Here is a 17,652-nt window from a genome sequence, read left to right on the forward strand (position 1 = left end):
ATAGAGCTGTGTGCGGTAAATGAACAATGCTCGTTAAATCACCGCAACCGGTATTTTAGACTTTGCTATGCTGATTCATAAAAATGTTCAGAGGTTTGAAGTGTGGTAATTTACTGCTTCAATAGACAAATCTCTGTGCAATGAGGGCATTACATGCATCCCGACATCCCTTTAGATGTGCATGCTGTGCTATACTGTTTGTTATACTGCCTCTGCTCGGCTCTGAATATGTCTACTAGTCTCTCTTAACATTTTATTTCATTGCCACAGCTTAGAGGGAACCAGAGACAAAGCCTGGGTAAAAAATGAAAAAGCTTTTATACATACCCGGGGCTTCCTCCAGCCCCATAAGCCTGGATCGCTCCCACACCGCTGTCCTCCGTCACCTCTATTGGCGGTACCGGGTCCCGTCACTTCCGGCGGACGCAGCCAGTTGTACCCAAGAGCAGGGACTCCCTCCAAATCCTTACGCATGCGCCTGCGTAGTATGGAGGCGCATGCGTAAGGATATGGAGGAAGTCCCAGTTCTTGCGTACAATTGGCTGCGTGTGCCGGCAGTGACGCACTGCGCTTGCGTCGACTGGCTCGACTGGCCGAAAGTACGGGACCTGGTACCGGCGGATAAAGGCAGCGGAGGACGGCGGCGTGGGAGCGATCCAGGCTTATGGTGCTGGAGGAAGCCCCAGGTATGTATACAAGCTTTTTTCAATCGTCTCTGGTTCTCTTTAAATGAACTTTTAGGAGACGTTACACATGCCCTGCTTTGAATATAAGTTGCTAGTATAGGGAAAGCATCTGTCAGGAACGGATGAGGTTAAACTCTGCCAAAGGGCTATAAGGGAAATCTTTTTTGTTCCTTTCTCTCTGCTCACTATGGGCTTGATTCACTAAAAGCTTTGTATGTGCAAACTAGGGTGCTATGTAGTTTGCATGGCAAAGTTGTTTCTGATCACGTGCTATTTTAGCGCGCGTAAAATGTTTGCGCGCGTAAAGTTTTGTGCGCACCGCCTCGCGTTCAAAATCAGCCGCTTCGCATGCAAAGTATGCTTATTACACTACTTCGCATGCGAAGCAGCTGATTTTGCACGCAAAGCAGTGCACGCAGAACTTTTATGCGCGCAAACTTTTTGCACGCATATTAGCGCGTGCAAAGCCAGTTTGCACGTGCTAAGTGGCTTTTCACTGGCGTGCTAACACTTAGCACACTTTAGTGAATCCAGCCCTATGTGGGTGGTAGAAACATTTGATCCATCTGCGAAGCCTGCGCTTCCTATTAGAATCCCACAGCAGGACCTGAAGCAGACAGAAGCTGTTTCTATTGGCTCTGCTCCTGCCAGTCACAGCTTCTTCCCCTCTGCTTGTGGCTTTCACAGTGTTACCGCTCTCCTATCACTCTCATATCGCCAGCCCAGAACAGCCGATAATTTTTCAGCTTGTTACCACATCTTCTAACTTTTTAGAATCGACATTTACTGATATTTGTGGAGGTATTTCCCACTGAAGTTGGTATTTTACCTTACCGCTCGGGAGAGTAAGAGGAGCTGAGTCTGACCAAACTAAGAGGACAGAAGGGTGTTCATGGGAGGAACTAAGGCTGCAGGTTGGATGCTATTTGAAGATCACTGAAGAAATGTATGGAGCTGACAATTTATAGAGAACTTTGTATGAGAGGATGACAATGGGCGGTGCTATACTGGGGCACACTCCCCTGGGAATCACTGTACCCCCTGAGTACCCCCCCCCCCCCCTCACGGAGTAACATACAGTTAACTGTTTCCAGCTTCCAGCAGCATACAGTGAACAGGATAGGGTCTGTAAAAAACTCATGTTAGCTTGAGTCTATGTAGGCATTGAGTAACCCAAAGGTCTCATCTATTTGCCATGAATACCTCACAATCCTTGTAAGGTCCCTTGTAATTTATGTATCTGGATACCACTTATATTAGCAAAAAAAATATCTCTACCTCCTTCTGATTGTATGTTCTAACATTGTCAGTCAACAAGAATAGAGTCTGAAGGCTTACAAGCTGAAAGGTTACTGTTTTTCTCTGGGCTGTGGAGTCGGAGTCAGAGCAATTTTGGGTGCCTGGAGTCTGAGTCGGGAGTTTACATAAACTGAGGAGTCGGGAGTTGGAGTCATAAGATTTTTGTACCAAATCCACCGCCCTGGTAAGTTTTTGACTAAAGAGTCGGAGTCGAGGAGTCGGAGCAATTTTGGGTACCTGGATTCAGAGTTGGAGTCAGAGTCGGTAGTTTCATAAACTGAGGAGTCGGAGTTGGAGTAGGATGATATTTGGACCGACTCCACAGCCCTGTTTTTTTATTTAAAGTGGACCTGTCCTGAACGCAGAACTTCCTCTCTGCTCTAAAAGATACACAACAGCATAATAACCTTTAAACAAAAAAACATTTCCTTGTTACAGCTGACACAAATCCTAAAATAAATCTGCAGAGGTTCTACTTCCTGATTCATGGAAGCAGACATATTGTTTACAGCCTGTGCTTTCAAATGGGCTTATCTGCTTATCTGCCATAGGCAGTCATGTGACATAGGGGAGGGATCAAACTGGTGATTAGACACAAATGAGGGGGAGTTACACAGGCTGAGGCCTTGTTCACATTGCGTTCGGCTCGCGTGTCCGTCCGTCCGTGGTCCGCGGTTGGCTTAATTTGAGGCGCTTTTTCTTTCTGATTCCCGGCTTTTTGGTGGGCGATCCTTTTTTGTGGTTAGCGGTTTCCAACGCGTATTTCCCAAGCGTTTTGGTAATTCACTCCCTGGCGCAAGTCAGGAAGTGAACTCTTTGATCCGGAAAAGAATAAATACAGTGTATTTATTCTTAAAACCGCGAATGCAATTGCTCCACAAAGCGGTTTTGTGAACGTTTTGCGTTTTTCCTATATACCTTCTATTGAGGCATAATCGCCTCAAAAATGGCTCAAGCACCGCTTATCTAAACACATCGGAAATTAACCGCTTAGACTATAGAACTATCTCATAGAGAATCATTGTGTAAGCGCAATAACAAAAACGCCTGCAGTGTCAACAAACCCTAAACGCTTTAAATCCATACAGGGTGCATTTCTGTTATGTTTTCCTTGTGTCCTGTGCAAGAGTTCAGGTCCACTTTAAATTAGCCAATGAACTAGTGCTTGTATTTTAGACAGATTGTATTTTACACACAGGAGGTTTTGAATCCAGATAATAAAACCAGATTCAAAACTTCCTGTCTGTAAAATACAAGATCTAGTCTCCAGCAATGCTTAGCTACTAAGATAAGGAATTACATACACAGTATCTCTCTCCCTCCTGCCTCTTGTCCCTTCCCTTGCTTGCAGAGTCGTGAGACACGGGCTGGGGGCTGGAATGATTTTTCTGTGATCTGTCCACATAGGAGCAGCTGGCTAGCCAGTAAGGATAAATGCATGCTAGCAAAGTAGCCAAGTACATCTGTAGTTAACTTTTCTTCAACAATAGCACCATCATTTGGACAATCTGCTCTGCTCAAATGCTTATCCTGTCCGAACAGAGTCCTGTTTGTGATGTTTACATTTGGTTCCTATCATTGCTGAACTAGTTAGCCTTAATTTTATCATCTGAGTTAGGCAAAAAAATATGTATTGCTCACCATACAAACATTGATTTTGATCACCCAAATGCCCCACCAGCCAGCCATTGTGCCACCTTTGGGCCCGCCCCCAAAAAATGTTCATCTGCATCAGTTCCCTGGGGCCGGATTATAAATCCTAGAATGCTATTTCCAGTCCATCAGCCCAAAACACAGCTTCCCCTGTGAGAGCCGATACAGTAGCCTTGATGATTCAGTCACCAACCAGCCACATTACAACATTATAAGAGTAATCGTTCCACTGCTTTTCCCCACAGGTTGTATATTTATCAGAAAAAGGCAGAATTATTATAAATTCCTCATCTCTCCAGTGAACACAGCACAGTGTAGATAACAGACTTGTAAATCCACTCATGCAGATTACTGTTTATTACTGTATTCATTGCCAGAAAGAAAGGCTTTTAGTCGTAGCGTATTTTGCATCCTACGCCGCTGTTGTTATTTAGGTGCGTTCATTATTCTCATGCAAAGAGAAAGAAAGGAAAGCAGGACTTTAATGGATGTACGGGGGTATCCGAGTGCAAAAACTGGGACACAACCACAGACGGTAAAACCACGCTGGATGATTCATGGCGTTAAGTAACGTTCACTCAGCTGGAACAATCTGCTGCCCAGTTATCTCGCAGTGTACTTCATTTGGGTTGCTTTTATAGATTTAAAGGGAAACTACACTAATTTAAATGCATGTTGTTTATGGGTTTTTTTTGGGAATATTTTTGGAATTTTTTATAGCAATAATACGCGGATGAAGGGGAAAAAAATGTTCCTCTAAGCAAGTACTCCCTCAGTTTGCCACTTGGCTTTTCTTTAGCTATAGGCCCTGAAACCAGTCCTAGGGATCGACCTTGTTTGAATAGTGGATGTTTCGGGACATGATTACATTTTGATACACAAATAAATGTTAAACACAAATAAACAACATTTCTACTGTCAAAGATTTTTCAATGATTGAGTACTTAAAGTGGAGCTGGACTCTTGCACAGGACAGAAGGAAAGCACAGAGAAATGCACCCTGTATGTATTTAGAGAGTTTAGCCTGTTTAATTCCCCCACATCTGTGACTAATCACAACTGTAATTTGATCTCTCAGCTTGGCCTCAGCAGAGCAGCTACTTTGTAAACACAGCATGTTAACCGTATGTCTGCTTTAAGCTCCTGGGCGATGATCCTGAGCTGAGCACTGGGTAAGCCGCCGCGGAGTATTTCTCAGCCCCTGGTGGGGCGATTTCCACAATTTTTGCTTTTGCTACATGCAGATAGCACTTTGCTAACTGCGTGTACAAGCCGATTGCTGCCGCTCCACGCCAATTCGCCGCTACCCGCCGCGTTAAAGGGCCACCCCCCAAGACCCCGTGCGCAGCCTCTCCAATCACCGCCAGGCTGCGCTAAGGGGTGGATCGGGACTCCCCCAGACACCATGACGTGGATGACGTAGATGACGTCATCCCGATCATCGGCATGCGATGGGGGAAGCCAAACAGGAAATTCCGTTCTGAATGAAATGTCCTGTTTGCTCTGATCGCCGGAGGCGATCGGAAGGGGTGGGGGGGATGCCGCTGCACGGCGGCTATCATGTAGTTAGCGCTAAGCTAGCTACATGATTTAAAATAAAATCTTTTTAAAGTGCTGTGCCGCCTCCCTGGCGATTTTATTGTATCGCCAGGGAGGTTAATGAAAGCAGGAAGTAGACACACTGCAGATTTATTGCTCTAACAAAGAAATTTTTTTCTTTAACCTCCTGAGCGGTATGCAGTTTAAGAGGTTTTACTAGCCTCAGAGTCCCCCAGTATAAATCTATTACGTAATGTGGCTGCATTACATGTTAGCTTGCACTAGGCTAGCTAGTATAGGTGCCTCCCACCTCCTGATCACCCCCAATCCAGGCCTCTATATAGATACCAAGTCTCTACCCAGTGATTGCCGCAGCCTCCCTGCAAAGCTTCGGTCTTCTCTATGGGGAGGATCGTACATGACGTCACCGACGTCCAGCCTTGACCATTTATTTCAAACAAGTGGTTAGCTGCTAAAATTGTAACGATGGCGAACAATTATTTGGGTAGCAGAAAAAAAGGGTGACGGCTGAGGGTGGACGAAAAGGGCGCTGCCATAGACTTTAAAGCCAATGGGTACCGCTAGAAAAATAAAAAAGTCAGATACTCACCTAAGGAGAGGGAAGGCTCGGTCCTAATGAGCCTTCCCGCTCCTCTCCCGGTGCCCTCGGTGCTGCGCTGGCTCCCCCGTTCGCGTCCGCCGCCGCAGGGACTTCGGAGGTCTTTGGGAGCACTCGGGCTTCCGAAGACGGGCCGCTCCATACTACGTATGCGCGAGTGCGTCATAGAGGGCGCTCGCGCATGCGTAGTATGGAGCAGCCCGTCCTCGGGAGCCCAAGTGCTCCCGAAGGCTTCCGAAACATCCCTTCAGCTGCGGAAGTGGCAGTATTTGACTGAACTGGTCGAATACTGCTACGGGGGATCCTGCGCGGGACCGGGCACCGAGAGAGGAGAGGGAAGGCTCATAAGGACTGAGCCTTCCCTCTCCTTCGATGAGTATCTGACTTTTTTTTTTTTAAACCGGTAAACATTCACTTTAATGCAATTATCGTTAATACAGCGAAAAAAACAGAAAAAACGGTGCTGCGATAAATATCATTAACAACATTAACACATTATAGTTTTTGAAGTAGTTGTCGTTTTAGAAGCTTGCAACGTTATAGTTTTTGTCATATTATTTTTTTTATACTGTATGTACAGTTTTTACGTTATCAAAGATATTATCGTTTCTATGTGTAAAAAAGTGTTTCTGCAGAGGGAGTGGTCAGGGTTAGGCACCAGGGGGAGTGGTTAGGGTTAGGCACCAGCAGGGGGAGTGGTTAGGGTTAGGCACCACCGGGGGGGGGGGGTTAGTTTTAGGTCACACCAGGGGGGGTGGTTAGGGTTAGGCACCACCAGGGGGGTGGTTAGGGTTAGGCACCACCAGGGAGGGGGTAATTAGGGTTAGGCGCCACCAGGGGAGTGGTTAGTTTTAGGCACCACCAGGGGAGAGTTCTGTGTGAGAGTAGGGTTGGGTTAAATGGTTTTGTTGAATTACGTAACGATTTTTAACGTTAATATATTTTCATTATTATTTCCCGTCTGTAATTACAATGGTATTTATTGTTAACCAAGTTTGACAATGATGTTTATCGTTATCAGATTTCGTTACCCACCGGCGCCATTTTGTTATCAAGCCAAGCCCTTTTTTCATGCACCCATTATTTGCACTTTTTATCTATTGAACAGAGCGATTTGTTGGTGCTTAATAAATAAAAGATAATCCTTTTTTTACAACTTTCGTTTTTTTTGTAATAAAAATATTGTATAAACAACAAAATACAAAAAAAAAAAAGTGTTTTTTCATTTGAGAAAAAACACTGAACAATATTTTATTACAACTATCATGTAAAAGGAAAGTCAGTACAGTAATCAATGAGGAACACATGCATAGTGCAGGATAATGCATAACACAGTATAACATTGGAATGGATCGCCATCTGGTGGTTGTTAAAAGTGCTGCATTTTTATTTTTATAAAAGTGCTGCATTTTATTCTGTTGCCTTATGCTACATACACACTTGAGATAAAAGTCTTTTGAAAATGCAAGATCACAGACCAATTTTACCCCCTTCCATGTAGTATGAGAGCCATACCTACACAGTCTATTCTGTGGAGCTGAACTCCCCATCAGACAAAAATCTTTGCAAGATGCTGCACACAAAGATGCTGTACACATGCAAAAGATCAGTATCTGCAAAGATCCAATACTGAAAAATGCATTCATAGTCTATGAGATCTGCAGATCATCATACACACCTTGTTTAACAGACATTCATCTGCAGATCATCTGCATATCAGATCCACCAGGATGGATCTTCAGATCTGCAGATGATTGTCAGATCTGCAGATGAATGTCTGTTAAACAAGGTGTGTATGAGGATCTGCAGATATCATAGACTATGAATGCATATTGCAGGAACGGATCTTTTGCAGGAAGAGATCTTTTGCAGATACTGATCTGTGGCATGTGAACAGCATCTGTGTGTGCAGCATCTTGCAAAGATTTTTATCTGATGGGGAGTGCAGCTCCATAGAATAGACTGTGTAGAGTATGGCTCTCATACTACATGGAAGGGTGTAAATTGGTCTGTGATTTTACCTTTTCTAATGACTTTTATCTCAAGTGTGTATGAAGCATTAGGCCTTGTTCACATCACAAATCGACAGCGCTTGCTTTTTTGTGCTTGATTTTTTTAGCTGCATTTTCCCTCTGCATTTTCAAAATCCATTATCTCAAAAACAACAAGGTCTTTTTTAGCCAGATGTTATGTCATGTAGGGCCGGGCCGAGGCAGAGGCCGAAGAGGCTCCAGCCTCAGGGCGCAGTGTAGGAGGGGGCGCACAATTTATTCAGCTGTCATTCCCAATTGTATTTGAAGCACAAAGAAATAAGAAAAGGGCATACATAGCAGTGACTGCAAGCCAGATAGATTAAGGTGTTGGGGAGGTTTGGGGCCCTGGGGCGCCTCTTAGTCTAATATCAATTAGTGTGTGACGGGTGGGAGGGATGGAGGGGCGCACTTTGCTGTCTTAGCCTTGGGTGCTGAAGGACCTTGTCCCGGCTCTGATGTCATGAGTAAGGTTACTACATGACCACAGCACCACATGAATTTTGATTGGATAATGGACAACCTACAGGTGTAACATTGGATTTATAAGCTGACATTTTTAAAGGGAACCAGAGGTGAGAACCATATGGAGGCTGACATATCTATCTCCTGTCAAACAATTCACATTGCATGGCTATCCTGCTGATCTGCCTCTAATACTTTTAGCCATCAACCCCAAATAAACATGCAGATCCGGTGTTCAATGACAGAAACCTGACTGGATAAGCTGCGTGTTTGTTTTAGGCGTGTAATTCAGACACTACTGTCTAGAAGAATTAGCATGACTGTCAGGCTAATGGTATTAAATATGGCAGCCTCCATATGTCTCTTACAGCAGGTTCCTTTTTTTTTTCCTGTTAGTTTTTCTGTTCCAATAATTTTTATTGAGAATATAAAACAATAACCGAAACAAATAATGCAACACGCACAAATGAGTGCAAGAATACAAGTTGCACACAGAGCACAAAATATAGAAAAGGACCTAGAGTACAATTTGTAATAATGATCCAGCTTAGTTAAACTAGTATACACACAAATGAAACGTATTGGTACTCCAGGTGGAATATACAATTTAGTGGGACTTCCTATATTGATAGACTACAATATAGGAAAACAACAGACTATAGGTCTCTATAACTAGACAGATAATTGTAACTCACAAGAAATGATGTTGAATTATGATTTTTTTTAATTAAAATGACATGACAGTGAACCCCAGTAGAATTATATAGGATTTCCAACAATAAAAGTTGTAGTCAAAAAATATCAGGGTCAGGATTAAGTCTAAACTTAATCCTAAACCTAGATTTAAACTTAAAGAGAAACTCCGACCAAAAATGGAACTTTATCCCAATCAGTAATTGATACCCCCTTTTACATGAGAAATCTATTCCTTTTCACAAATAGACCATCAGGGGGCGCTGTATGACTGATATTGTGGTGAAACCCCTCCCACAAGAAACCCCTCCCACAAGAAAAGTTCAAACTTTTTTGGGCAGTTTCCTGTCTGTGAACCTTGTTGCATTGTGGAAAATTTCCAACTGCCAAAAACCATGCAGCAGCTACATCACCTGCCAACACTAAAATGTTCACTGGAGTTCCTCTTTAAGGGCCCAGGGCTAAGTGGTTTGACTAGAAATTATGTCATAGGTTTTACTTTTAAGTCTGACTTATAATGTGTTTTCTATAGAGATGTTGGCATTAGTATAGGCTATTATTTGTGCTGTTGAGGGGAGTTCTGGAGATCTCCAATGATTTAAAGAGACACTGAAGCGAGACTAAATCTCGCTTCAGCTCTCATATATAGCAGGGGCACGTGTGCCCCTGCTAAAACGCCGCTATCCCGCGGCTAAACGAGGGTCCCTGACCCCCCAACCCACCCCCCGCAAACCTTGGTCGGAAATCTGGTCGCAGATTAGCCCTTCCTAGAGGCAGGGCTAACGGCTGCAGCCCTGCCTCACAGCGCGTCTATCAGACGCGCATCGCCGCCTCTCCCCCGCCCCTCTCAGTGAAGGAAGACTGAGAGGGGCGGGGAAGAGGCGGAGATACGCGCTGACAGATGTGCGTGGGGCAGGGCTGCGGCGGTTAAAAGGTGGGAGATAAGGAATCTATCTTCATGGTTGAAGTTATCCAACTTTATATGAAGGAGAGCTAGAGCTGGGTCTAAAGGAATAGAAGAGACTGATAATTTTAATATAATAGGAAATATTTGTTTCCAAAGAGGAATAATGAGAGGACAAAACCATAATAGGTGAGGTAGTGTGCCTATGTTTCCACATTGTCTCCAGCATAGAGGGGATTGTCCATGGGAGAATGTAGCTAGCTTACGTGGAGTTAGATACCACTTATAGAAGATCTTTAAAACAGTTTCTAAATGCGTCGTACAGTGAGAGTATGATTTCATATTTGTTGTGGCCTTTTTAAAATTGAGTGACCTCAGGTTCCTTTATAAGTGTTAATAGTCTCTGTAACTCTTTCTTTCCCACGTTCTATTTTCTAGACTCCGCCATAACCTTGGCAGACTGGCAAGCAAACCCCAGAGGGTCTTCTGAGGACTTGGTTAAAGACGTGGAGGTCCACACCAGCTGCTCGTGTACAGAAAACTGCTCTGCAATATAACACCTAATAATCTCCTCCTGTATTCAATTAATGGCCAATAAGCATAATTTGCACTTATATACATACAAAAAGGCAGTTAATACCATTCACACATAATTATTGTAACATAAGGTAGCTGGCATGGATTCTTAAGGGAGACATTTTCCTGCGTACGACTAACTTCCTCTCTGTCAGTAGCCTTAAAGTGTGCCTGAGGTGACATGTGACATGATGAGATAAACATGTGTATGAACAGTGCAGGACATATCAATAACCAGGCTGTTTTAGTTGTTTTATTTTGCTGCCTGAAACAGTTAATTTCTAGGCATGGAAGTGACAGCTTCTGCCTTGTTGGTACATTCTCAAAAATATAGTAAACATCACTGATAAGCATATTACAGCCGTAAAAGTTTTCCTGGTAGAATACAGCTTCAGAGGGCGTGGAGAGATAAAATACATGAACTATTGACCTTTTCTAACTCTGGGACACTTAATGGGCTGCCACTGATTAGAGACATTAAAACATTCAACTTACTTAAATGTTTTAAATATACGGTACTTTAAAAAAAAGTCATTTTTATGTTGTTAAAACAATTGTTTATCTCATCATTTTATTTGTACCTCGGGTACACTTTAAATATTGCTGAAGGCCAATGTTGATGAGTTGGCCTTAGACAAATGCTCCGCATTGTGCTTATCCTGCAGGATGGCTCAGGTTTTGCAAATCCAGAAGTTTTGCACACATTTGTGAATACCATTGGTGTCACTTTTACAGAAGACATGATATGATACAATTTAAGTTTAACTGATCATTAAAGATAAATCAAACAATAAAGTCTGCAAATTAAAGTCAAGTATTCTGCAAAGGAGCTATGTAATGTAAATAATATGTCTTTTGAATCTGGGACAGTCCTGGTGTAATCTGGACTATTGGAAGCTATATATAACACCTTGGCCCATGTGCAATTAACTTTTTCTCTTGAGTTGTCTCTTAGGTAATGTTTTCAAGCTTGTCAATAAAATACCTATTATTTCACCAGCAAGCAAAAAAAAAAAAAAAAATACTCAAAATAATTTTGATAGTACTTTTTCATCTACTTTTTGGTACTTTTTCTATTGCAAATTGCAGAATAGTTATTCTAAATCGAAGATGAAAAATTATCTCCTAGGAGAAGGAAAAGTTAAAGGAATCATAGGAGCAGCTTAATAGAATGAGCTCTACTTACCCTGGGGCCCGGGGCTTCCTCCAGCCCCTGGCAGCTGCTATGTCCCTTGCCGCAGCTCTGGTGTCCCGGGATCCCCTCCGTTTCAGAAGCCGACCTCGCCAGGTCGGCATCTACTGCTCCTGCGCAAGCACCGCTGTCTATCACGCTCACGTGGTCTGGAGTGTTCTGAGCCTGCGCAGTCCAGACCACGTGAGCATGATTGAGAGCTGCTCGGATGCTTCCTTTAATTACACATGGTCCCTTGTTTTTTGTTATTTTTTTTTTTAATTCCTAGTTTATGCCTGCATATATTCTGATTACCATATTGCAGCCTAGATTTTGGCTTTTTGGGGGAAACCCAACTAACCTACCTCTGTATGTTTTTGAAATATGGAAGGAGACCACAAGAGGGGCTGGTGGAAATCCACAGAATGCTGATGAGAACATACAACCTCGGTACATATCATGTCCTAGCTGAAGCTTCAAACTGGCGACTTTTTCACTGCAAGCTTAGATTGTTACCCCCTCAAGCAGCCCCTGCACCATACTATATTTTTGCCCAGTTCAACAAACCTCTCATTAGGCCAAAATCATGGGTCCCCACCTTACCACAACTGTCCCATGGTTGGCCCATAGGTAATAGTGCATGATGGGGATACATGTCTTTTTTTTATGATCCGCCTGCGGTATTGGACATGATGTTGATGTCCAATACCATGGGCCGATCAACATCGCGGTCAAATAATATATTAAAAAGCATCCTCAATGAAAACAGAACATTGTGATGCATCACAGCACACTAATCTTCAGTCCTTCAATCAGTGGAAGAATATTTTTCCAGCAAAGCGTTTTAATCTTCAGCTAGGTGGGCAGTGGGCTAAACCTTGCCCCTTATTAAACCGGCCACTACGCCTAGCTACAAATCTAGCACAAAACATCTTTATCTAGCCCCGCTGCTTACTGCCTCTCGGGCCTCCATTTGTATTCCGCCGGCGCCCCTCCCTGTGCAATCTTCAGACTCCGAGAGTAGCTTGTACCGTGAGCTCAATAAACATCGGATAACCTGACATAAGGTCGGTAATTGAAAACATGAAGCTTTCTCCGTGATTACTTAACATTTACCACTGGGCTCTTGTCGCCGGCGACAGAAAGAAAAGGAGAAAAAAAAATCAAATGATGTAATATGTTACAAGCTTTGTACGCTGCTAGCGATCGCCTGCTGTCAGCCGGTACAGCGAGTTTGTTACGGAACATTAGAGTTACCGGAGAAAATGCCTTGAGTGCCGACTCCTTTTATTTTCACACATCTGTAGCGCACAGCAGGCTCACGGTTTGGTTACAGTTCAATTCTTACAACTGCCAGTTTGCAAATGATTCTCCGAGCGGTGACAAGTGTAATGTGTCTATATATCTGGGAGGCAGCGCTGTGCAGCCGGGGCTGTTTACTAGCAGCAGGGGGTCCGGATTATACCGCTGTCATATTTCAAGAATATACAGAATTACTAATGCATTACAAGGCGAAGGGGGGAGGAGGGGAGATCCGCGGGCTTAGCCAAGCCTGGAGTTTCCATATGCATGATGGGTTATGTGTTTTATTTTTTTTATTATTATTTTTATTTTTCGCATAGGCATCCTTTGCGCCTCGTTCATACATTCTGACAATTGTCTCCCCCTGCCGCCCGCATAGAGAGTCCGATCAGAGATTATGCAGATGTGTTAGGAGTCCTGTTGTGTATCTAAGTATATAGACGTTTGTTTTTAGCATTTTCAAAGGGCAAATAGATTTTTTTTAGGGGTCTTTAAACCATTTTTTTTTTTGTTAAAGAGCAACTCCAGGAGGAAAAATAACAATAATTTTTGACGGCATGGAAAATAATTTTCAGGTATTGGTGCAAAAGAAGGGTGCAGCCAACAGCCAAGGGATGTCTGAGTTAATCCTAAAAACTTAGCTGAAAGTAGTAAACTAAAAGGCAGTTACAGCAGAGTCCCCGCTATCCTGAATTCAGGCAACTCGAAGTCTCATCTAACCGGCATGAAGGATAATGGGGACTATAGTTTTTGGGCATTTGGTCAGTATTTTTTTTTGTCTGTTTGTTTGTTTTGTTTTTTTACAAACCACTTCCAGGTTATTTTAACCTATTTTGGTTCCTGGACGTAGAAACTACGTCCAGGAAGCATGCACGCTACCGCGCGCTCCCGCGGCCGATCGCGCGTGTGCACGCGCGCTCCCGGCCCGCGGTTCGTTAGCCAGGCAATCAGTGAATCGGGCTATGGTGCCCGATCACTGATTACTCTCCCCCGCTAAAAAAGTGACAGCTTCTCTCGGAAGCTGTGCTTTTTCTAGCTGTCGCCTCCCCCATGCGTCACTCTAAGCGTGTGTTACGCTTAGAGTGACGTCATGTAAACAAACTCATGGCCGCCATCTTGTGGCCAAAAAGTAAAACTACAACTTAAATAAAAAAAAAAAAAATCAACACACATTTACATTAAAAACCTATAGTTTCCATCCCACCCTCCCAAAAAGACCCACACAAAATGTTTAATATATAAAAAAAAACATTACAATAAAATAAAAAAAAACATGTAAATATTTACCTAAGGGTCTAAACTTTTTAAATATCAATGTAAAGATGAAATATTTCTATATTTTTTTTATTTTAAACTTGTAAATAGTGATAGATGCAAAACGGAAAAAATGCACCTTTATTTCCAAATAAAATATTGTCGCCATACATTGTGATAGGGACATAATTTTAACGGTGTAATAACCGGGACATATGGGCAAATACAATACGTGAGTTTTAATTATGAAGGCATGTATAATTTTAGAATTATAATGGCTGAAAACTGAGAAATAATGAATTTTTTCCGTTTTTTTCTTATTCTTCCTGTTAAAATGCATTTACAGTAAAGTGGCTCTTAGCAAATTGTACCCCCCAAAGAAAGCCTAATTGGTGGCGGAAAAAACAAGATATAGATCAGTTCATTGTGATAAGTAGTGATAAAGTTATAGGCTAATCAATGGGAGGTGAACATTGCTCAAGTGAAAACGACGGAACGCGAATGGGTTAAGAAGTGACTGATAATTTAGGACAGCATGTGGTGCAGTGGGTAGCACTCTCACCTTGCACTAGGGTTCTACATTGGGCATCTGCTGCCCCGGGGAGTGGCTGAGCAGGGAAAAGAGGATGTGAAAGAGAAGCCTGCTAATGGAAAATGGCTGAAAAGGAAGGCTGCAGATAAAAGTAACATGTGGGATAGGAGAGTTGCTGCTCAAGGGAGCTGCACATACATTTTACACACAGAAGAGGGGGCTGCACATGGAATGGGAGGGAGCAAGCAATAAGAAACTTGGCCTAAGGGCAGAAAAAGTATAATAATCACATGCTGCCCCATTTATCCCACCCCTTGGGCGTAATCAAACTCTGCTGGCCCTCAAACACCCCCCTCTTTCAAGTCTGCAATACTATGCACTTTTCAGACCAATACCTCCCCACCATACCCACCCTAAACCCTCCCCCGGTGCACCAGACTAGCCACAGCTGAGTGTCATGCCTTACCTATATCCTGCGGCAAGACAGGACTCCTTTTGGCTCCTGTCTCTGCATGTATGTCACGAGACAGGCTGCACGCCTCCTGGCTATGAGATGGAGAGTGAAGAGGACCTGTCCTGAAATTGGTAAAGCATGAAGCTCCACTCTGAAAATAACAACAAGGGTGGGCCCCCTTAACCCCCCACCCCCCCTTCCCTTCCTGCAGTGGCAGGTTTTACGAGGGCTATTGTTACACCCCTGCATCCCTTCACAGATGCCATTGTAAGGAGCTGATTAAAGAGGATCTCCAGTGAAAATAATGTAATAAAAAAAGTGCTTCATTTTTACAGTAATTATGTATAAATGATTTAGTCAGTGTTTGCCCATTGCAAAATCTTTTAAATCCCTGATTGATATTCTGACATTTATGACATGGTGACATTTTTCCTGCTGACGGGTGATGTAGCTGCTGCTTGCTGTTTTGGCAGTTGGAAACAGCTGTAAACAGTTATTTCCCACAATGTAACATAGACAGGAAACTGCCAGAAGTACCTCGGTACTCAGAGCTTCTTGTGGGAGGGGTGTCACCACAATATCAGTCATACAGCGCCCCCTGATGGTCTGTTTGTGAAAAGGAATAGATTTCTCACGTAAAAAGGGGTATCAGCTACTGATTGGGATAAAGTTCAATTCCTGGTCGGAATTTCTCTTTAAAGTTGTTCACGTCACCTGTTGGCGGTATTATTATTGTGAATGTCCAGTATACATTTTCTATCACAAATCCTTTAACCACTTCAGCCTACAGTGTTGTTTCACCTTATGCATCCGAGCAACTTTCATCTCCCATTCATTCGCCAATAACGTTATCACTACTTATCACACTGAAATGATCTAGATCTTGTTTTTTCCTCCACCATTTAGACTTTCTTTGGGTGATACATTTCGCTAAGAATTATTTTATTCTACATCATTTTAACAGGAAGATTAAGAAAGAAATGGAAAAAAATCTTTATTTATCAATTTTTGGCCATTATAGGTTGAAATTAATAATGCTACCGTAATGAAAACCCGTGTATTTTATTTGCCCATTTGTCCCGGTTATTACACTGTTTAAATTAAGTCCCTATCACAATTTATGGCGCCAATATTTTATTTGGAAAGAATGGGGCATTTTTTCAATTTACGTTCATCACTATTTACAAGCTTATAATTTAAAAAATGATAGTAATATATTCTCTTGACATGCATATTCAAAGCACACAAGATGGCCACAGTCAAAATGTCCTGGAAGCGAACTCTCTCACTTCCAGGAAGCAGTAGGAGGACGGGAAACTTTTTTTTGCGCAGAAATACCGCTGTCTCTAATAAGAGGCTGTCGGTTTTTCTGCCAGGGACTTAAATCGATCTCGGGGCTAACGGAAGGCGGTGGAAGAGCGCGCGATTGTGTGCCCAGTGCAGCAGCAGCAGCAGGGCAGTCTATCTGGATTGATATATCCATCCAGATAGACTTAAGTGGTTTAAGGATAAATGAGATGAAGGGTTGAATCTATTTTTACCCCGGTGTCCTGCTGTACGCCTGAAAATCTTGGGCGCGCCCACGCATGCACAGAGACACAGACCAACTGATGGGTCAGCGAGCTTTAAGGGTGTCGAGTGGGACACCGAAGAGCACTGGAGCTGCGATGAGGGGCCCAGAAAACTTCTAGGAGCTGAAAGAAGACCCAGCAAAGTAAAGATAAATGTAACTCTTCACCTCCTTTCTCTTTTAACAGTTGAAACTTAAAGAGGAACTGTAGTGAAAGTAACATAATGAATACAAATATTCATTAACAGACTAGTCAGTGTTTGCCCATTGTAAAATCTTACCTTTACCTTCTGAAATTTAACACTGGGGGTAACATCTTTATATCTGCCAGGTGATTTGTACGGAATGTTCTTTACTGAGAGTTCTATGCACAGAGGGAGATATTGCTTGCTTGGCAGTTGGAATAAGACGCTATTACCTACAATTCAATGAGGTTCACAGATAGCAAACTGACAGGGCCATGGTCATGACATCACACCGTGGGAGGGGTTTACCATAATATCAGTCATACAGACCCACCTGATGATCTACTCGAGAAAAGGTAAAGATTTCTCGTGGGAAGGGGGGTATCAGCTACTGATAAGGATGAATGAAGTTCAATCCTTGGTTAAATTTCCTCTTTAAAGTGAACATGAGATCAGGTTTTATACTTACCTAGGGCTTCCTTAAGCCCCTTTGAGGGCGAGGGCGACAGGAGCCACCCGGGAAGATGGCACGAGATCGAGTTGCCTCAAAGAGGCTTAAAGGGAACCCGAGGTGGGGATTAAAATGAAAAAAAAAAGCCAATGGGCTGGGCGGATCAGGTAGCTGCAATCCCAGCCGCTCTTTGTCGCTCTCGTGGATTGCAGTCTTCTCCTGGGGTCACAACACTGGAAGAGCTGCTCTGTGTCTCACATACAGAGCAG

General features: G+C 43.1%; 1 protein-coding gene across 1 annotated transcript in view; it reads left to right on the forward strand.

Annotated features, from left to right (window-relative positions):
* LOC137522040 (vitellogenin-1-like) overlaps nt 1-11,224 on the forward strand; it is a 337,455-nt gene extending 326,231 nt beyond the window's left edge. The window contains exon 36 of the mRNA XM_068242060.1: nt 10,327-11,224. Within this exon, the coding sequence (XP_068098161.1) occupies nt 10,327-10,445 (119 nt within the window). The 3' untranslated portion in view covers nt 10,446-11,224. The remainder of the gene's footprint in view (nt 1-10,326) is intronic.
* Nucleotides 11,225-17,652: the final 6,428 nt, after the last annotated feature.

This window comes from Hyperolius riggenbachi, chromosome 6 (genome assembly GCF_040937935.1).
Source record: "Hyperolius riggenbachi isolate aHypRig1 chromosome 6, aHypRig1.pri, whole genome shotgun sequence".
Lineage (NCBI taxonomy): Eukaryota > Metazoa > Chordata > Amphibia > Anura > Hyperoliidae > Hyperolius > Hyperolius riggenbachi.